We start from the raw sequence: 23,225 nt of genomic DNA, 5'->3' as shown, positions 1-23,225 counted from the left end.
CTTATGCAAACATTGTATTACCATCATCATCATCACCATTTATTTACATAGCGCCACTTATTCTGCAGTGCTGTACAGAGAACTCACTCACATTAGTCCCTGCTCCATTGGAGCTTACAGTCTAAATTCCCTAATACACACACAGACCCAGACTAGGGCCAATTTGTTAGCAGCCAATTGTTGGAGTGTGGGAGGAAACCGGAGCACCCGGAGGAAACCCAAGCAAACACGGGGAGAACATACAAACTCCTCACAGATAAGGCCATGGTCGGGAATTGAACTCATGACCCCAGTGCTGTAAGGCAGAAATGCTAACCACTTAGCCACCGTGCTGCCCCATATTACCAATGTATAAGTCACTAGTAAGACCACATCTTGAATATGAAGCACAATAACGGGCATCTCACTGTAAGGTGTGTTTACTAAATTGGCACCTGTCACATTAGAGGTTGTGTTTTGCCTTTCTCTAAATACACAGTTGGAAGGTATGAAAGGTTGAACTTGAGGACCTGCGTCTTTTGCCAACTTTACTAACTGTGTAATCGCGCTGCACCCATCATTAAATGAATGAAGTGTACATGGGAGGTAGATTTTATTGGAACTTCCCCATTCCTGGTGCAAGATTAACATTGACCAACACATCGACTAACACTGATGTCCATTTGCCACAGCCATCATGCTTTACTTGGACTAAAAAGTGGTCATCTTTATAGTAGAGGAATGTACTATATCTATTACTTATGAAAAAAGTTTGGAGGATAAAAAATAAAAATATTTAGAATAGGATGTGACTTGGAAGAGAGATGCAAAAACTATGCTTTGCCCGAATATTAAAGGATTGAGAGACATATTTTTAATTAAATCAATCCAAATATTGGGATTATTGACTGGTGAATAATAGGTGGATATATACATCCACCCCCACATATTCTCAGTCATCTTATTCTACAATATGAGGATGCCTGGTTACAGCCGTATACCTGGGCGGTTGCTGCAATCCTCTGCAGATGAAGGGTTGTTCTGCAGTGTTGGACACGGGGGTAAATAGGACATATGAAAAAACAGGGACATACAAAGCAGACAAAATAAATGCAGATATGAAAACAAAGGATAGGGCTTGCCCTGCTCCTAAGAGAGCTTACATTCTAATTGGAAGAGGGCCCAGCTGAAACAAGAAAAGTGAGTGTGGCTCAGAGTGGAGACTAGAACATTTGTGAGGGTGCATTAGTGTGGGTAATGTAGGTAGGAGTAAGCTATCCATTTCATGTTATTCAGTACCTGTAAATTATTACTCAGAGGATGATACCAGTTTACATAAACTATTAAATAAAATTTAAAAGCCCATCACCTACACGGGGTGGAGACAGCCATTTTGTCAGCTGGGCCAGTAATCAAGCGCTACAGAATATGTTGGCGCTATATAAATAAATGATGATGATGACGATAATCATGGGAATGCAACCTGTTAATTTACTGGGAATTCATGGACTAAGCCAGGAGGCCCTTTGTGATGTCACTAGATCCTATCCTACCGGCTCCACAGTGATCATTACTTTCTGTCTTCTTCCTATTAAGATGCCTCATTTTTTTCGTCCAGAATATTAACCAATCAAGTATTTTGTTAAACTGACAATTTAAAAGTTTATGTTGCATTGTTTAAAAGCAAAATTATTAATCAAAGTCAATAGAGCGCATAATAAATATTGGTTTAATTACTTTCCTAGGGAGGGATACCCTGTATTATTACAGCACTTGAGTTTTGGGAGAGAGCGCGGTCCTAGCATTGTCAACTTTTACCTGCAGTAATCAATTGTTAATATTCTTTGTATACTCTGTAAAGTTTACTCTGTTTCTCTCTTTCCATCAGATCATCATTGTTTGACCATGTAGACCTGGCAGAGTATTTAATATCAATGGTAAATATACTTTTTAATCATTGTAGAAACTGTTTAAATGTTGGTATGGCAACTGCTCAAAAAATGTTAATAAGTAGCTTGATTTTACTACAGTAAATTGCCAGGATTAATTTGCCAAACAACAAGACATGGGTTATTAATGTTATTAATATAGCTTAATATATTAAACCCTTTAAGGGAACTAAAGCTGTCATTTTAAATATTATAGATGATGCATTCACATTTCTCAATATTTTTTATATGAACAGGTCTGTTCTCTCAGGGAATGTTTTTGTCTTATATACGTGTTATAATGTTTTATCTTGTTCTTTAAGGCCTATTTATAACATTGAAATCACGTTTATTATTTAAATAAAATAAAGTCAAAGGAGACACTGGGATAACAACAAGGATGCTAGATATTTAAATTAAGGGGTATATTTAAACTGCGGGTTTGAAAAATTGGAGATGTTCTATATAGCAGCCAATCAGATTCTAGCTGTCATTCTGTAGCATATGCTATATAAATAACAGCTTGAATCTGATTGATTGTTATAGGCAACATCATCACTTTTTCAGCAGTTTAGTAAATATAACCCTAAGACTGGGTCCATGACCACAAATGTCCTAGGTCCTCACAGAGGTTGATTAAGTGTTCTCTGGAGGAAGCAAACAATCATCTCTAAAGGAGAATATACTTGAGGGTAATGGAATTTAGAGTGCTGGCTTTGGAGTGAATGTGTTACTCACTAGGATACTAGAGCATGTTACTGACCAGTACTGAGACAGAATCTCATCAACAGACAGGTTGTCTTTCTCTGTTTGGGGTTCATCGGTTTAGGATGTGGGCAATAGAATATAATCTCCAATGGGGCAGGGGGTAATGTGAATGACTACATTTTCTCTTTACAGTGCTGCGTAATATCACTGGCACTATATAGACAATAATGATACTATAAAATACTTGATCCATAATATCCACAAATAGTAAAAGTTTTATGGATTGTTAATCTGGCAAATTAACAACTGCTACCTACCAAATGTAATCTAGACACTGCTTGAAAAGGACACAAAGTTAATACATGTGTGCAATTTGGTTTATGAAAGCTCTAAAGCTTGCAATATAACAGCATTTCAAAGTTTATGACATAGCGAATCGAAGACTGATACCAATATTGCAAGTGTGGGAGAGGGGTGAAAATTGAACCCAGCTGAGTAAATCTGACAGTGGTTTTGTAATTTCATGTATGTCATTCACCCTCTCCACCAGGGATGGTCTGTACTTTCAATGGGACGCATTTTGCACTCAACAGACAAATGTTATTTACAGGAAAGCATAGTATTATGTGCAGCAAAAGCAATGTAATAAAATTATTAACATGTACAAATGTGACATCTGTAATGAAACAGCCCCATTGTCCCCTAACAATGAATTAAAAAAGTTGTAATTAAGGGAACAATGTAAATGGGGGTTGTGTGTTTTCTTCTAAAGTGATTGCAGACCGCCAAGCAAGAGATAAAGTGTTCGGGCTAGAATAACATATGGGCAAGTAAAGCGTTCACATTTTAACAGGGCTACAGAGAATGTCAGCTCAGCCAAATCCTGTATGGCCATTAGGTTTGAATGGGGAAGGTCCTAGGCCAATGTGTAGTAAAATTGATCATCCAACCCTTAGTTACAGCACAGATCTGATGTGAGGTTTCTATCAATGTCGTTTGGGAAGATTGTTATGTGAAATCCTGTACAACTTTTTCAAATGAAGTTCACACTTTCAACTTGCCAACATTCTCTACACATTGCAGTTTTTTCCTGCTTTGCTGGTTCTATAACCTTGGGCAGTAGACTGGGGTCCAATGTAATAAGGCAGCCCAGATTGTACACAATCAAACTCAATGGTACAAGAGAAAAAAATGTCCTTGAAGTGCTCGCTGCATACTCCAGTGACCTGTAGAGGGTCTCGCTGCTTCTTGTAATTACTAGGAATATGAAGCTAGAGATTAGAGTGCTTCTGTGAGTGTCCAGGCACTGGCCTGACAACATACAGTTTTCATGGTAGTTTTAATTTACTGCTGTTAACTAACACTCTATATTATTCAAACTCCAATGTGGCTGCATTATTTCCATAAGTGATAACATAAAAGTAATACCTGATCAGTTAAGTAGTTCTGGCTGTATTAGGTGTCCATATTTCCCTGTGAATCTTATTAATATTTTGCATTGTTCATATTTGCCATGCAAATTTTTATATTTTCATTTGACATGCAAGAATCATTCAACAGCACCTAGTGTACAGCTGCCATTTGCAAAATGTCTTACCTGCCCCAGCTTCATAAAATGACAAAGAGGATTACAGGAAAGTACCAGCATATTAGCTCTCTATTCCATCTTCTCTAATGGAGAAGGCAGATATATTGCACTAAATGTGAACTTATCTTAAGTAAAATTAAATAACTTATTTGTTTTTTTATATTTTGTTAGACTAAACTATGTGAAAGTGCCTCATATCAATGTCAGCAATGTCACCAGTATTTAGTGAACTAAGAGTTTGAATATTGGTTCAGCCCATAAAATGGTTGCATGTCACTCTTACCTGCACACCTATGCAGTAGCTTACAATACTCAAATTTCTCAACCAAATATGGACTTAATGGTGAAATAATATTAAGCATTGTCTCATTCCATTTTCTAACACCCAATCCTTTATAAGATGTACTCATTGACTGCACACAGTGGATGAGAATGTAGCCTATGATATGACTAGGAACTGATGGCATCATCGAGCTTGCCTTGATTGGTTGTTATGGCCTTCTGCAAATTTATACTTTTGCAGCTAAGTTAGTAAACATCTCTAATTAATTATTTTCATTTTTCCAGATAAAGTGGCAGATACAAATAAATACAATTTTAAAAACCTCTATCTCTATAATATGTAGGTTAAATCGCACTGTATACTATAATTTTGTCACACATATGTTCTCCACCTGTATATCTTTAACTAGGTGCACTCTGTACAAATGTGTAACCCTCTCTGCTGCCTTGTCCAGCAGAATGTCAGCTGAATACCTAACTCCTCTCTTAGATGCCTGTGGGAAACCACTCCCACTGTCACAGTGTATCATTACAATTCCATTGAGTTTATATTCTGGATAAACTTCATGTGCACTCAAAAATGTGTTAATATTTATGGCTAGAGATTCCTGAATGTTCTGGTTGGATAGATAACTTAGCAAATAACTAAGCACTATCACAATCATACTACTCTAACACTGAACCCATTAAGGGAAATCTAATGGAAATTGATAAGCAGTATCTATGTTCCAGAAATGTATTCTTGTTTCCACATGATCTGTAGTAATTTAATGTTACCATGTGCACCCGCAAACAAAAATTATACAGTATGGATCTCAATCCATTTTAGCACAAGAAACCCTAATAAAGCCACATTATTTACAGAGGAACACCTACCTGTCCATGTCCAATCTCATCCAGGGAATACCAAACAAACCCGCTACCTGCAAAAGTGCTCTTGTATTGCTGAGCACTGGAGGACGTCTCACTCCTATGCTGACTTCCTCTGTTAAAATAAAACCTTTCATCTTACAGCTCTGTCCTTTCACTTGCCAAGCAAACAGACTTAGTTTCTCTAATATTCACTCAGTCTTCTAACCCCCTTTACCTCTTTGTCAACGTCAGTTTGCTTCTCTGCCCATCTGCATCTAGTCCCCCTTCCTCCCACATAGCCCATGATTTTGCCACCTAATTTAATAACAATTTCAACATTTGTAGCACACCTCTTGAACATGTCTCTCTCCACTGCCAATCCTAAATAAACCATCTCTCTCCAACAATCTGTCCTATTTACCTCACTCCTTTGCCTCCAAACTACTTGATCAACATGTGTACAACAACTTTCGCTCCTCTCACTCCAAACTCGACTCTCTGCAATCAGGCTTTTACCCCCAACAGTCCACTGAGTCTGCACTCATACAGGTAATCATTTATATACGTACAGTAAGTCTAAGGATCACTTTTCCCTTCTCACCCTCTTGGACCTCTCTACTGATTTTGATACTGATGATCACCATCTCTCTTCTCCTGCTCATCCTTTACTGCATTGGCCTTCATGATGCAGTTTTTTTACTGGTTCACTTTCTACCTATTGAACTGCTCCTTTAGTGACTCTATCACTGGCACATCTTACACTTCACCGCCACTATCTGTTGGGGTCCCATAGGCTCATTTCTTGGCCATCTGCTTTCCTCACTGTGCACCTCTTGTCTTGGGGAACCAATTTGATTTGGACTTTGGCTTCCAGTACCACCTCTATGCTGACAACATGCAAATCTACCTCTCCTTTCTTGACTGCCCCCATTCTGTTATCTTTTGTGTAACCAACCGTCTCTCTGATATCTCCACATGGATGTCCCAATGCTTCCTAAAGCAAAACATTTCCAAAACAGAGCTTACTGTCATTCTTCCACCCAAAGTCCCCACTTCCCGTCTGACCTCCCTCATCATCCATCACACCACAATTTCCTCAGTGTGAAACAGCTGCCTTGATGTCAAACTGGACTCTGCTTTAATCCTCACATCAAGTCTCTTTCCTGTCAAATCCACGTTAGAAATATTACCAGAATTTCCATTTTGCTTACCACAGATGCTACCAAAACTCTTATCCGCTTTCTTATCATACCTACCTTGACTACTGCAATCTCCTCTTATCTGGCATATTACATGCTACAGCAAAGCTGATCTTCCCCTCGCAGCTCTACATTTGCAATGTTGCAAATCCCTAGACTGTCTTCCACAGAAGTGCTCCTGAATCCAATTCAAATTATTCACACTTATCTACAAAGCCTACCAAAAGGAAGAGAAAAAGGCAGGTGACTGAGGGGCACTCAGAACAATGGATGAGTATATTTATTTAAATAAAATTCAATTTTATTGGTATACATTAAAATTTGTTTGATAATTCATCCTATACCCAAAAGCTGGCAAAATATTAAAACCAAAAAACAAAAACAAAAATGAGTAAAATTGCAGATCCACTGCAAACTTAGCTCGGTGGTCCTATAATGGTTAATAGGTTCTAAATAGAAAGTATCGCTAATGTAGGTTAATATATAAATATATTGGTAACAGGGAAAATGATATGTAGGTTTCCTTTCTAGGGGTTCCCTAATAGCGTATAAATCTCCTATATTGTCTATAATGATACATTAGGTCTCTAACAAGATGTCTATATAATTGAGAGAAACCCCTAGTGGTGACTTATAATTAGCTATCTAATGAGCTATGGGGTTAATATATCTTCTGAGAGAGTATGGTATATGTACATAAATTGTATCAAGGAGTTGCGTAGACACCCTAATATAAGAACGCTAGATAGACCAATATGAATCTCCCTATAATAACCTCTATTTCTGTGAAGAGAAATCTCTAATTTATGGTGTAGGGGAGATGGTCTAAGCGTTTATTAAACAAATTGAAGTAACAAGGAAAATAGTATATAAGTTTATTTCCTAAGGGTTCCCTAGTAGCAAATAAATCTCCTATAATGTCTTCAATGATGAATTAACTCTAACAAGATATCTGTATGATTAGAAGAAGCCCCTAGTGGTAACTTGTAAATAGCTATCTAATGAGCTATAGGGTTAATATATCTCTAAGATGTATGAACATAGAAGGAGTTGCGTGGACACCCTGATATGAAAGCGCTGAATAAACCAATATAAGTCTCCCTAAATACCCTCTATTTCTTGTAAAGAGAGATCCCTATATCGTGGGGTAGGGGAGATAGTCTTAGCATTTCCTACTTAAATTAGCATGTTGACACACAGAGCTAAGAAACGCCAACGCGTGTTTCGCTTATCAGCTTTATCAAGGCGGATACCTCTTTCTCTCTACAAATTATCTACAAAGCCCTCAACAACATTACCCCTTAATGCATCTCAAAGCTCCTCTCAAAATTCTCTCCCTCTCGCTCTCACCTGTCCCTTGCATCACCTCTGGTAATCGCCTCTCACTTCTGCCTGCAGGTATCCACTTAAAGAATTATCTACCATGCCTGACTCTCTCATAGCTTTCAACTCTTCAAACTTTCTCTGAAAACCCATCTCTTTATTAGAACCTATCCTGTACCCACTGATACTACTCACACTAATGCACCCTCACAAATGTCCCAATCTCCACTCTGAGCCAGACTCGCTCCTCTTGATTCAGCTGAGCCCTCTTCCAATTGGAATGCAATCTCTTTCATGAGCAGGGCCCTCTATATTATATGTTCTCATGTCTGCATTTAATCTACCTTGCATGTTCCTGTTTTTCATATGTACTGTTTTCCCTACTTTCTGGTGCGGCAGTGACTTACAAATCAATGATAATAATAATAATAATAATAATAAATATGAACCTATCGTTAATCTGATCACTTCTCTATAAAAGTATTAGGTTCATTCTTAAAAACAATTCCACATGCAGGTTTGGTAGTCTGAGTTGAGCACTTAAGTACTACTGCCTGCCAGTGTTCTTCTGAACACTATTATAATAGTCATTGATTTTTTTAAGGCGCCACAGTGCTCTGTTCCTGTCTATAAGCTATAGTGAGAGTAGATAAGAAATATAGGTGGTTGACTCCCCCTTAAGAACTCATAGACTAGCAATGCTGGAAGGTAGTTTCATACATTAACTACCCTCTCAATAAAGTATTTCTCCCTAATGCTACTTACCACTTCTATTTCTTTGAACTATACTTCTATTTTTTAACTTTTATAATTATCTGTAATGATCTTTATAGTGAATATTAGAAACTAAAAGCAACTGGAAACAACTGTTTTGTGTTTTGCATAGCATTACGTGGTTTAGTTGAATGCATAAATGTGAACTAGTAATGCAATTTCTTCTGCTGAAACTACTAACCAAACAGCACTAGAAAGTGCAACATCTTGCCGTGAATCAATGATTCTGCGTTTGACAGATATGGTAATATGCAGTAATCAGGATGGTAAAATCTATTACAAGTAATGATACAAACATACAGCAATAGAAATGTGCTTATAAGAAGTAATGGTGTAAAAAATAACTCTGTTAATGCATTTTTTGTGGCTATAATTGTATAAACCTGTAATTGAATCCTTCAAGGACCGGGCAATTCTTAATGCATTTTCTGTTGAAGTTCAATGTTCTGTTCAGTGAAGGCAGTAGTGATACATATGTACACTGGTTCTCAATTCGCCTAACTGTTAAAGTCCTTTAGTGATAAGGATTTTTGTATTTTTGCTATATTATTTATTATTTTTGATAGGAACTCTTACCCTAAGCATACGAAAAATGACTACTTAATGATCAATATAAGACATGAATAAAATAAACACCAACATATCGTGCTTGCATCTTGTCAGCATTTTAATATTGGCTCCATGTGTATATTACTAAAGCATGCTTATGAATTACTAAGGCATATGTTTAATCTCTGTGATGTCATTGGCAACTTTATCATAAATGTTACATATTGAACAAAACCAAGTCCCACCTTATGTGCTGTATTCAATTACACCTGTCTTTAATTGCTTTAGTAATTAATTAGTCTTATTTTACTGGCCATTAAATCTGCTTTCTCACAGATTAATTATGTTTTAATGTCACTACCAAATATATTTAATCTTAATTTTCATATTCAGTTATAAAGATCCAAAGCATTTTTTATTTATTTATTTTTTTTTAAATTCTTTATTTTCATTGCGAGTGAGCAAGAATTATAACAAACTTAACCAAAAGAATGATCCATTAGGAAGAGATACTGTCAGTACATAACATTTGTAACACATGAACCATCAATAGCTCGTAACATTGGCGTAACTCACTACGCAAAAGTTTTAAATTGGCAATAGAACACAGACTTAGAAGGAAAAAAAAAAACACTCCCCGAAGGAAGGGGAGACAAAGACTGACAGCAAGAAAGGAAAGGGGAAATAAAGTGGAGGGGGGAGCAGAAGACACATATGGAAGGGGGAGAGAGGGGAGGGGAGCTAACAAGCGCAGACAGGTAAAGAACAAACTATCTTGAAATCTTCTGAGTTTTTAAATTCAATCCAGGAAAACCATGTGGCTAAGAATTCTGTGGATTTATCATTGGCTGAAAGGATAATGTCTTCCATGGACATATAATAGTCAATTCTATTGAACCAGTCCATAATCAGGGGGGGGTGTTCGGGATTTCCAGCGTGTAGGTAGAACTGCCCTGGCCGCGTTGTTGAGGTGTTTCAGTAGAGATTTTTTACATTTTGAGGATTGAATAGGGGAGTATGAAAGTAGCCAGAAGCCAGGATCCTTGGGAACCTCGTGTCCCACAATAGTACTGGATAATCTAATGACCTCGTTCCAGAATGGGGTAATGAGTGGGCATTCCCACCAAATATGGAATAAAGAACCCAGGGAACTGGAGCATCTCCAGCAAGAAGAAGATAACTGGGGATTAAATTTATGTAACAGAGTAGGGCATCTGTACCACCTGGTCAGGAGCTTATAGTGAGTTTCTATTACTGAGATGCTTAGTGAACAGGAGTGTGTATTTGTGAAAATTTTTTGCCAGGATGCCGAGGTTATATGTGGCGCTAGGTCCCGTTCCTATAATCTGACAAAAGGAGGCGGGGAACTGAACTGGTCCTCCAACAAAATTTTGTAAATTTCAGAGATAATATGGACTGGAGCAGATTTGGATAAGCATAAGTTTTCGAATGGAGTTGGAGGTCTGTTAAGAGTTCCGGTTCCTCTAATAGAATTAATGTAATGGAAGATTTGAACATATTTCCAATGTTCAGAGGAGGGAAGCGAGAAAGCTGACTGTAGGTCCGCAAAAGAGAGGGGTCTACCATTCGTCACCAGCTGGCCGAGGCCCTTGATTCCCGCCCGAGACCACCTTCTGAAGTCAGAACCCGATTGGCCCGGTGGAAAGTCTGGATTGAACACGAAGGGGGTGATAGGTGAAGGAAAGGTTAAGATGCTTTTTCCAAAACGGATTTTCTTCCAAACCTTTAAGGTTGGGCCGATGGTTGGGTGAAGGATTCTGGGTATCTTAGATAACCAAGGTACCACATTTAGCGGAGTTGTGTTAAATTCATTCTCAATAACCACCCATTGTTTGAGGTCACCCCCTCTGGTCCAGTCCACTATCCTGCTAAGGAAAACTGCCTGAAGATAACCCTGGAGCATTGGCAATTGCGCCCCTCCTTGATGTTTTCGCCTATAAAGAAGAGCATGCTTAAATCGGGGTCTCCTACCTCCCCAGACAAAGTCGCGTATCAGACGCTGGAGACTATCAAGGAATCTTTGAGGGATTATGATCGGAAGTGCTTGCATCAGGTAGAGTACTTTGGGAAGAACATTCATTTTTATGATGTTCATTTTGCCAAACCATGAGAATTTGGAGGACGACCAGGCTGCCAAGTCTTTTTTAATTTTATTTATGAGAGGGGGGAAATTCCATTGGAATAGCTGGTCATTGGACCTTGCGATAGAAACCCCAAGATAACAAAAATGTGAAGGCTGCCATTTAAATGGGAATGCTGATTTGAGGCCCTTTATTGATTGTTCTGGGGCTGAGATGTTAAGGGCATTTGACTTAGAGAAATTTATTTTGAAGTTGGAGAGGGTACCAAATTTAGAGAATTCTAACATCAGGTTAGGTAATGATGTAATGGGGTTTGTGATGATCGCAAGCAAGTCATCTGCAAATAGGGCCAATCGGTAGTTTTCTTTACCAATCTGCAGACCCGTGATGTTTGGGTTAGATCGAATCGCCCTGGCCAGGGCTTCCATACAGAGTACAAATATCAGAGGGGATAATGGGCAGCCTTGACGAGTGCCGTTATAGATGGTAAAGGAGTCAGATAAAATGCCGTTTGCTCTAACTTTAGCAGAAGGGAATTTGTACAGGGCTAAAATTTTATGTAAACAAGAGGGGCCAAGTCCCATATTTAGAAGTACCCCCTTCATGAAGCCCCAGTCCACTCTATCGAATGCCTTCTCAGCGTCGGTTGACAAGAGAATTGTGGGCAGGTTAACAGAAGAGGCGTAATGTATTAGATTAATAATTTTAGTAGTATTCTCTTTTGCTTCTCTGCCTGGTACAAATCCTACTTGGTCGTTTGTAATTAATTCCGGGAGGAGATTCTTTAACCTGTTTGAAAGAATCTTCGCATAAAGTTTAATGTCTACGTTTAGAAGGGAGATTGGGCGGTAGCTAGGGCATAAAGCTGGGTCTTTACCCTCTTTAGGGATGACTGTAATATGCGCTTCCAGCGACTGTGGTGAAAAACCTTTTGTGTCCGACACTTCATTGAAAGCATCTAGCAGAATGGGACATAGCTTATCCAAAAATGTTTTGTAATATGATATGGAGAACCCATCGGGGCCAGGACTTTTTCCAAGGGGGGGAGATTTTATAGCTCCCATTAGTTCTGTAAGAGAAAAGGGAGAGTCTAAAAGATCTTTTGCCTCCTGGGATATTTTTGGAAAATCAATACCCCGAAGATATTCTCCTATAGCTTCCTCAGCCCGGGCATTATCGTTATCAGATACCTGGGATCTAATGTGATATAGCTTTGCATAATAGGAACTGAAGGCTTCAGCGATGGACTTATCTGTGTGCTTAGTGGTGCCTCCAGAGTCTTGTATGCTATGTATGTAGGAGCGGTTACGTTGGGCTCGAAGGGCTCTAGCAAGAAAGCGGCTCGGCTTATCCCCCCATTGATAATATTTGTTTCTACAGCACCGCCAGGCCTTTTTCATGCGGTCATTTAGTAGAGAATTTAAAGTTGATCGCTTATTATGGAGTTCAACTAAGGTCTCAGGGGACAAAGTGTTTTTGTGTTTAGTTTCTAAATCCCTGATATCTGACAGGAGTGCTTTGCGAACCTCGTCCTTCTGCTTCTTGAGAAATGAACCTAATTGAATACACTTCCCCCTCAGAACACATTTGTGAGCTTCCCAGACTGACAACTTGGACGTCTCTTCATTATCGTTAATATCCAAATACTCCCCGATAGCATCATTCAATTGTGATTTACAGTATGGGTCCTGCATCAGCAATTCGTTGAGTCTCCAAGACCACTGTCTGGGGGGAGGAGAAACCAATTTGATAGACAAATATATCGGGGCATGGTCAGAGTCCGTTATTTGTCCTATCCAGGAGTCGACTACCAGGTCTAGACTTCTGTGATCTATAAATAGATAATCTATGCGAGAGTAAGAGGAGTGAGGGTATGAGAAAAAGGTGTAGTCTCTATCTGCGAGATGAAATATTCTCCACGCGTCGGCCAGCTGGTGATCGTGAAACTCCCTCCTAACCTTACGGGCATCTCGAAGAGAGGTCCTGGGAGCACCAGACGAGGAGTCAACTTGGGGGAGAAAGGACCAATTCAGATCCCCGCCTAGGACCACCACACCTTCTAAATGGTCTTCAATCTTTGTCAGAATTTTGGTAAAGAACGTAACCTGGGAAGTATTGGGAGCGTATATATTTACTAGAGAACATTGCTGGTCAAAGATCTTTACTTTAACAAGCAGGACTCTACCTTCTACTATCTCCGTAATGGATATATCGGAGAGGCGTAGGTGTTTCGCGAAAAGAATTGCGACACCTCTAGATTTGGATAACGAGTAATTGTTAAAAAAACCTGTGGGGTAGTAGTGGTTGGCGAGTGTGGGGGCATGGCTTTTTTTAAAGTGGGTTTCCTGGACAAATGCGACATCTACTTTATCTATATGTAATGTGTGTAAAAGGCGTGAACGTTTCTGGGGTATATTCAGACCTCTAACATTAGTAGAAATAAATTTCAACTTATCCATTGAAGAGGAGGTCGGCAGTCGAGATCCCAACTATGACATCTGGAAATCCAGGTATACACCATGAGGAAGGATTCGCCCCAGCAAATTTGTAGACACTAGAGAAGCTCCCGGAGGGGGGAAGGAAGAGGAAGCACAAAGGGGAGGGGGAGAAGAGCAAGAGAGAACGAAAATAGAATACATACAAACAACATATCATTAATAATTGAAACATAGAAGAAGACATTGTAAACAACCGTCACATAGACCAGGGGGCAATAAGACCCCTGGACAAGTCTAACAGGACGGAAAAATCAGGGGTTAGCAGGGGACGTCAGGAGTCTACCGACCAGAAATGAGAAATGAGACTATATTTGTAATTATGGGTTAATATCAAGATATCAAAATAAACTCAAGGGGGATGTATGTGGAATGGCTCGCCTGGGATAACCCCGGTTCAGACCATTCAGATTTCAATAGTATTATTGGTACTAGTGTAAATAATTGTAACTAAGATCAATGGGGAGAGAACGATTAACAGAAAACTTATTATTGAACGTTGCTAATAATAGAGAAGCAACTAACAACCTATGTGGGAGGTATGCAACTATACAATCCTAGTCAGGATCAATGATCCAAGACTGGGACAAGTAGTAGTGGTAAATAGACAAGGTAACTAAAACAAACACAACTTCGATGTCAAGTCCCACTCCGAGAACCAACTGGAACCATTGGGCGAGATCTTCTGTTATTTCTTGAGACCTTCTGCCAGCCTCCTCCATTAGAGGCATGGAGGGGGACTTGCGCCATCCCTAGATTGTCCCAATCAGGAATCTGGATTTTAGGCAGATTCAGGTTTTCACAGAAAGATCCAACATCCGAGTGGTTATGGAGGGTCACCGTTTTCCCATCGTGGTTAACCTGGATACTCAACGGGAATCCCCATCGGAACCGGATGGAACGTTGTTTAAGTTCATCAGTAAGGGGTTTTAAAGCCCGTCTTTGTTGCAATGTATACCAGGACAAGTCCTGAAATATTTGAATTTCGTGACCGTTGAAGTCTATACTAGACACACCTCTTGCTTTCCTGAGGATAGCTTCTTTGACTGAAAAGTAGTGCAACCTGCAGATGATATCACGTGGGTTGTCAACCTGAGAACTCTTAGGGCGTAACGCTCTGTGAGCTCTATCAAAGATAATTTGATTATCTGGGTCTGCTTCCAAAAGCTCATTAAATATTTTGGTGAGAGCATCCGTAATCCCAAGAGGGGGGATATCTTCTGGGACACCTCTTATTCTCAAATTGTTGCGACGGCCTCTATTGTCGAGGTCGTCTAATCTTCTACGAAATTCACCGAATTGTTGAGTGACCATACTCTGGAGGTTGTCAATTCGTGTATCAACCGTTTCTGAGTGGTCCTCTATGGAAACAATCTTTTCAGCCATCTGAGAAAGATCCGACTTGATTGAAGCAATTTGTGATTGCAGGGCCTCTTGTATCCGGGACTCTAGGGCTTGAAAGTCCATTTTAGTTGGAAGAGATTTCAGATGGGTTAAAATCTCCCCTAAGTCTCCTTTCTCTGACATGATGGTAGAAGATACCGACGAAGTAGATTGAGGAGAATCTGCAGGATCCCGTGAGGGTGTTTGAGGTGTTGTTTGTGGGGGTGTTGAAGAGGCGTTGGAAGTGAAGAGTTGTTGAAAAGCACCACGAGGTGTAGAATCTCTAGTTTTCTTCGGTGCTTTTTGAGCAGGAGTTTTTTTGTCTCTCCCCATTTATACAAAGACTATATATACATCGACATCCCCGAGTACAGGTGGATACCCATGTGGGTGGTACTGATCAGGAGACAGCCGAGTCCCCTCCCCAGGGGGGCGCTCGCTAGTCGGCCATAGTCAGGGCTACATTGGCATGTGGGAGCTTGTAGAGAAAGATAAGTTCCTGGCTGACCTCAACGTGATGGGATATCAGGAGGTTCAGAAGTAGGAAAGGTCTAAGGGTTTCCAGCAGGGTGTACTGCTTGAAATGATGGGTAACCAGGTTGCCTTCAGTGATGCTGGTTTAACTAGAAGTGAATTCTCAGGGATTTGCTGAATAATAATAATAATAACACTTGTAGTTTGGACTTTTCACCACAAGATGGCGCCTAAGATTCACTGAACATGAGCGTCATATATATGATCCTCCTTACCTTCACCTCCCAGAAGGCTCTGCTCCAAGCTAGTCGGAAGAGAAGGAGATAATGGTGGCCTCAACTTCCGGTCCGTCGCTGCTGATGGAGGACTCGAGGGGGGGGTCGCCTACGAGGGCGCATCCACCAGGGATCTCTCAGGAGTTGATCAGCTGGGCTCCCACCCCAGTACACAGCAGGTTGGCGCCAGAGCTGCAGGGGAACACAGCGCGGCTCAAGGCAGAGTTCCTCCACACACGGAGATCAGCGGGAGAGTCGGCGGCAAGGCAGACGGGCACCGGAGGATGCTGTCCGGGTAAGTGCTAATCCGGGGGGGATGCAGAGATCCCAGGAGTTGCGGCAAGCTGGTACTGGCTAGCGATTCCACCGCTAGCTGCTGCTCGCCGATGTCTGTGGCCAGAAGATGGAACAGAAGTGTCCCGGGAGTATGGGGACCAGGTAGAAGTCATCAAGAGGGTGATTAGAGCAGGGGGAAGCCCGGGGAATATAAATTTGGCCACCGGTTTGCGGGAGCTCACATACCATGCGACTGCACGAGATGGCGTCCAAACCACGCCCCCTCAAAGCATTTTTTATTTTAATGCAATATCCTCTATTACAGCCTTTAGAACTAAAAAAAAATCTTTATTTGTACAAAAAAACTTGTCATTAATTTAAACTAGAATTCCACAAAATCCAGAATTGAGTTTGGAATTTAGATTAATCTTAATTTTTTTTAGTTCATTTTAGATTTGTCTCAAATCCAAATTTTAATTGCAAGGCAAAGCATTAATGCTTTCAAAGTAAAAAAAAAAGATGTGATTTTGTCATTTAGACTCATATCCAAATTTGGTTTCAGATTCAATTTGTGACTTGGCATGATTCTCTATTTGGATGTATCTTAACATATAGATCTGGTAAACTCTTGCTTCTGTACACAAGCACATTTTGTTTGAATGGATGTTGAACCTTAATTGCAGATCAGTAAATGGAGTGTTCAAGATAGAATAAAGTTTTGAAAAATATGATTCTTTTTGAACTTTAAACCTTTAATATATTTAACTTTCAATAAATTGCCTAAAGAGTACATGATCTCTTCACGTAGTTATTAGATGATCCCGATGTTTTCAGTCTCACATAAAACTGACTTATTTCATACACTATATCCTGTACTTTTTTAGGATAATGTGCAGCCATTAGTGATCACAGATCATAGCTTTACCTTTGAGATGCTGGAAACTGGTTACTGGTTCCGTGTGTTTATCTGGTAATATCTCCATTGTATGCTCACCTAGTTATTCTATTTACAGGGAGCAAATATTGACAGTGTGGATAAGGAGTTGCGTACGCCTCTTCTGTTAGCCACTTCATGTTCTGCTTGGAAAACTGTAAATTTACTTCTGGAAAAAGGTACGGTTCACTACTTCACCCTCCAGCATTGTGCTAAGCCTGAGTTTTGTAAAATGTAAATTAAATCCCTTTTTATGTGTTGTTTTAGCAAATGGTGTACTGTGTAATTCCTCTCACCAGTCCAATTATCTTGAATCAACAACATTTCATGAAAGTCAATATATTTAATTCATTTTTCAACTCACATAGACTTTATTGAATGGGGTGGAGATGTAGCATTGTTCAAATCTAACATCCCAATAGCTAATCGTTAAAGAAGCACTAACATACTATGCAATTTTTTATATGCCTATTGCAGCGTACTGTAAACTAAATGTCTTTTGAACATTTTGTAGAAGACCAAATAAGTTTTGTTAAGGCCTAACGATTAGCAAATCGAATCGTCTGATTCTGAAACTTGACCAAATATTAGTGATTTACAAAACAATTAGTGAGTTGGTCAAGATCCACCCAAAAATATTTTACGCCGCCTGGTGAATCAAACCAGTTATAATGTATTGAGCAGAAAGAAGCCAATCAACAAGGATCAGCAAATGTCACATGGCTGAGGCCTTACAGCCGCTTTGACACTTATTCTTCCTAGATTGTGTTAGGGGAAAAACATCTGTGAATGCTACTATTTGTGATTGTAAGTTGTGACGTGAGCTGTGGCCTGGCCTCTGACTATTGTAATCTTCATCTTCCTTTCTATTCTGTGCATGATTGGAATTTATGCTGATCGGGAGTTTCAGTCGTTGATAAAATCGTTAATGATATCGCATTGGGAGACATTTTCTGTAGTGTGTACCCAGCCTTAGCCCTGTAGTGATTCACAATCTATTGAAGTCCAATAGATTTGTGTAGGTCTATGTTCCAATAACCCATATTGTCACATACCCCCCTTTTTATCTCATTCAATACTTTAATAATACATTGCTTACTATCTTGACATTTTGACTGGAACCCATAAACTAATTTACCTCACACTTTATTAAATAATTAATACCATTAGCTATTTAAATGTATATACCACTGGTGTATTTTTTTACAACTCACTGATTATATGACTCACTGGTATAAAAGTCCTATGGGCATATTTACTAAACTGAAGGTTTGAAAAAGTGCAGATCTTGCCTATAGCAACCAATCAGATTCTAGCTGACATTTTGTAGAATGCAGTAAATAAATTAAAGCTAGAATCTGATTGGTTGCTATAGGCAACATCTCCACTTTTCCAAACCCGCAGTTTAGTAAATCTAACCCCTATAGTTTCTGCACTTGACATGGCATTTGCTATTTAGGTGTTCAAACCCAGGCAGTAGATTGGCATCTCAAGTGCCCTATTTTTTTTTTCCACGTCATTCTGCATAGGTGCCTATGTGTGCATCTACTTTCTGGGCATGTGCAGAGTCATTTAACACAAGTTACAATATGCAAACTTGCGTATGTCCACTCTACAGTGTCCACTCTTGGGCAAACCAAGCTGGTTGGTACAGGGCCAAACATGAAGACACCGTAGAATGGACATACTCTATAGGCCCCTTACTTGTACCCTTCCCCAGGCCAAAATTCACCAACCCTCCACTGGTAAAGAAAACTATACTGGTTATAAATAAAAGTAACAAGTGTAACAAAATCAGTGTGAGTTTTTATTTTATATATTTATTTTTGTCAAGAGCGCTTCATTAAAGTATATCTTAAAACATTTTGTAATGTATACGCTTTTGTATACATGTTATACAATACCGTTCACTCTTGTTCACAAGCTACAGTACAGTATTTATTTCCTGTGGAAGCTACACAGTAACTGCTTATAACAGCATATGACATGTTTCAATAATCATTTATTCATTTACCTTTCTGTGAAATGACACTTTGCAAACATGATTTGATTGTGCTGAGTTACTGCTTCCTGCACAGCATGCTGTAGTATTGTTCTGTAGCTGCATCAGTCTTTGTGGACATGTATTTACTCTCTATATAGATAGCATAATGTACAGTGTTGTCGTTTGACTGCCAGGCTACCTAATGTCTATATTCACAAACTCTATTAATTCTACTAATAAACATTTTAGGACATTTCAGCTATTTTTTATACATCCCTTTATATTACCACCCTTATTTACCAACAGGTATATTCTCTGCACAAAAATGCATTAAAATGTATTAATTCCTTTATATGTCACCCTCATTGTAAAAACGCCATACTTGCTATAACATCAATTTTTTGCCTGTGTTTCAAGTTAGCACTATAAAGAGGGAACACTGTAGAACCATTTGTGCATAACACACAGAGCCATAGCTAAAAATGTCAGCTCCTGGGTCAAAAAGGAAAATTGACAACCCCTAACCCTCAACTGTAACCAAATTAACTTAAAATATTCATTATCCTGCTCCCTCTTTCAGCTTTGTGCCTTGGGTGGATGTCCCTCTCGCGTAGCCTGAATTTCATTCTACATTTGGCTGAATAAACTCACTTTATAATAAATGTCACATTTTAGGAGCTGATGTGACGCTGACGGATAACTTTGGCCGGAATTTTCTTCATCTCATAGTACTGCAGGCTGGAGGCTTAAAAAATATCAAAGATGACTTTCTGCAGGTATGTTACATTAACACATGACATCCGGTAACACGCATGTTTTGACATTTGAAATGACATTTAGTTGTATCCCAATTTTATGTGTTAGCGGGAGGACATCAAGCAACTTGTAAGCGATGAAGACTCAGATGGCTGCACCCCTCTACATTATGCCTGTCGCCATGGAGTCCCAAATTCTGTGAACAACTTGCTTGGGCTCAATGTGTCTCTGTATTCCAAGAGCAAGGATAAAAGATCAGCTCTACATTTTGCTGCTTGGTAAGTTTTTTGGAAATAAACCTAACATCGGCATGTAATGGGTGAAATTGTGCAGTTACACTGGTAAAAAGGACTATTTACAAACCACAAAATATACGGGCTGCAAGCACATTGATGTGCCTATTTTTGTGCCTAATGGCTAACAAGGAGCTGACCCATATTCCATTTTCTGTTAAATGCCCCATAAAAATGCTCATTTGTCGGTTTGCAGGTTCGGCTGGAAATGTATATGGTGGAAAAAGTTAAAACGTCACTTCAAGGTCTAGCCTATTTCCACATTAGAACCATCCTCTTTATTAATTGAAACTTTTAGTTTTTTCTCCTAAGATTCTGCTCTGGTAAGTCTTACTGATGTCCTAAATAAATCACGAGTGAGAGAATATCAGAACTGTCTTTATTAAATGTATCCACTTTGTACATTTCAATGTCTTCATTACATTAGTAGTAGCACCTTTAAATGCACTTTCTCATAGACCATACTGTGGCACTGCGGCTGCCCACAATCCAAGCAATGCCCACAGAAACGTACCTTCCACCCCTTGAATCTTTTTTCATCTGCTAAACTCCTGTGGCTGATCCATGACACAATTTTTCCCAGGGCTTCATCGTTCGTCTCATAACCCGTCCAAAAACCAGTGCTGTGACGGTGCAGAGGGGAAGGTATGTGAGCAGGAGGACCAATCAGAAGACACAATCTCAGTGATTGGTTGTCCCAGTCACACACTATCCCCAAGAGTAATTTTTAAAATGGAGAACTTAAGTGTTTCACTATCTTTCTTACAGTAAAGGAGGATCCCCTAGAAAAAAGAGCTATTTCAAGCATTCTCTGGGGTCCCAGGAGAGGAAGGGGCAGGCCAATAACACTATTAGGGAATAATGAAGCTTTAAAATGAAGTGTTTCTGTTTGCACCTAGCCCACATTTAGTTGTAAATGCCACAGTTTCATCCAGTTCCTCTCATAAGAACATTCATAATGTTCCACATCTTTATTGATTGTGATCAAATGATCAGGTTAGGTGGTGATTGTAGGCTGTTACTTGCAGCAATTAGGTCAAAAAGGAATCATGAAGTACATGGCTCTTTTCAATACTTATTAATTATCCTACAGTGGTCCAGACTGATGCGGGTTTCCATCAAAAACTACCTATGCATCATTTATGTCTCCACTGTCATCTTTGCTGGCAATCACTCCCTAATGCCAGTGGCATTACACAAAAGTGGGGTTGCAGGTTCAGCAGCCACATTATGAAATTATTATTATCTTGCTAAATATTTGGCATAAAACCATTTCCATTGCCAGGAGTTACCTGAAAACCTGTGACTACATACTGGAGGAGAGCAAACGTTTGCACTAGCTGATGGGAGGAGATTGGCCTATAAGAGTGGCCCCAGCTGAAAATGGATCGGGAGAATGAGTATACCTACTTTTGCAGCAACACCCAAACAAAAGATATTGGGCCTGATTCATTAAGGAACTTAAATTAAGAAGTTTCTTATTTAAGTCTCCTGGACAAAACCATGTTACAGTGCAAAGGGTGAAAATTAGTTTTCTGTTTTGCACATAAGTTAAATACTGACTGTTTTTTCATGTAGCACACAAATATTAACTTTAGATGTCAGTGTACAAATAAGCTATCAAGTATTTGTGTACTACATGAAAAAACAGTCAGTGTTTAACTTATGTGCAAAACAGAAAACTAATTTGCACCCCTTGCATTGTAACATGGTTTTGTCCAGGAGACTTAAATAAGAAACTTCTTAATTTAAGTTCCTTAATGAATCAGGCCCATTGTTTTGAGGGACAACAATATTTTAGATAAAGATGAAAGATTATGGACAGTGCAATTACAGGCGTGTTCCTTGATTTGGGAAAGGCGCACCATGGTCTCATCCTTATAGTTATAATTGATCATATTTTGCATCTTCCAGTCTTACTTCTGCAGGAAAGCAGAGTTGCAGGTGAACTTCAACCAATATTATAAAATCCTTAATTAAGCCCCAATGTCTCCTCTCATAATTAATTTAAGACATCAAGGAAGCCAAGCAGTATGTTAGAAGAAAAAAAGGCCCTAAAGTAGTAAAAGTGGTAATAGTTTGGACTAATATAGGTGCAGATCATGTTTTAGCAGAATGATTCCAAAGACCGTGAAGAGTGTGTGCACCTCGAGATGCATTTATCAGACAACCAGACGCACTTGTACACATAAAGAAGCATTGAGTGTCTGCACATCTTTGCTGTTCGTACATGGGCCTTATTTATTACTTATTTATTGGGATGCCAATGCAGTTTACATGTAAGCTGCAACGATATCTAGATTATACTGTATCCAATATTGTTGGTGTCAAGAAAGAACTGGTCTAGTGCATCATGTAAAATAGTGTGAATCAATATTGTCTATTAGAACTTTATATTTACAGACGATTGGTTACAATGTTTTTAAGCTGACTTTGGTTTTGGAAGAATAATAATGCTTTGCATACAATGTAATGCAGACTGTGTTGCCAAAGTTTAGCTTTGATGATTAAAACTTTCATTGTTCCTTTTTACGTTTATGTACCAGCTGCTGTTTGTAATAAACAAAACATGGAACACTAGACATGGCTGTGTTAGTATTTTCATATTTGAAAGCACTGAGATCGGGTTTGGACATCCATGGTGATGCCATAGTGATGCCACTGTGTATCCTAGCAACCACCTGGCACTGAATACAGACTTGTTTGGGCAGTTCTGCACTTTGAGCACAGTGCCCAAAGTAAGCCAAGTAATAATAACAACATTATTGCTAAATTTGGTAATTACCTTTTGTGATATATTTTGGTGGAGAAATAAGATATTATTTAACTTATGTGTAACTTCTGATTGAGCTGGACAGTAAGTAGGCTGAGATCTCATATCTCCCCTTCCTCTATTCACTGCAATATACTGTGGCAGTAAAGACAACTGCAAGCTTTTCTGTTCCTACTAGAGATGGGCGGGTCCGGTTCCCCGAGAACCGAATCCATCCGAATATCGCCTATCTGAGTACCGAGCTGAGTAGCTCGGTACTCTCCCGCCCGCTCCGAATCCAAATCGAGGCCGAACGTCA

At 39.3% G+C, this 23,225-nt stretch overlaps 1 protein-coding gene across 2 annotated transcripts in view; it reads left to right on the top strand.

Moving 5' to 3' along the window:
- The window catches only part of TRPA1 (transient receptor potential cation channel subfamily A member 1), a 99,079-nt gene that overhangs the window by 35,997 nt on the left and 39,857 nt on the right, over nucleotides 1-23,225 (top strand). For both annotated transcript variants that reach the window (XM_075213643.1, XM_075213644.1), the window contains 4 exons: nucleotides 1,868-1,916; nucleotides 17,201-17,300; nucleotides 19,781-19,881; nucleotides 19,970-20,139. In XM_075213643.1, coding sequence (XP_075069744.1) covers nucleotides 1,868-1,916; nucleotides 17,201-17,300; nucleotides 19,781-19,881; nucleotides 19,970-20,139 — 420 coding nt within the window. The remainder of the gene's footprint in view (nucleotides 1-1,867; nucleotides 1,917-17,200; nucleotides 17,301-19,780; nucleotides 19,882-19,969; nucleotides 20,140-23,225) is intronic.

The sequence above is a fragment of the Mixophyes fleayi genome, chromosome 5 (genome assembly GCF_038048845.1).
Source record: "Mixophyes fleayi isolate aMixFle1 chromosome 5, aMixFle1.hap1, whole genome shotgun sequence".
Classification (NCBI taxonomy): domain Eukaryota; kingdom Metazoa; phylum Chordata; class Amphibia; order Anura; family Limnodynastidae; genus Mixophyes; species Mixophyes fleayi.
This window is presented reverse-complemented; position numbering and strand designations above follow the sequence as displayed.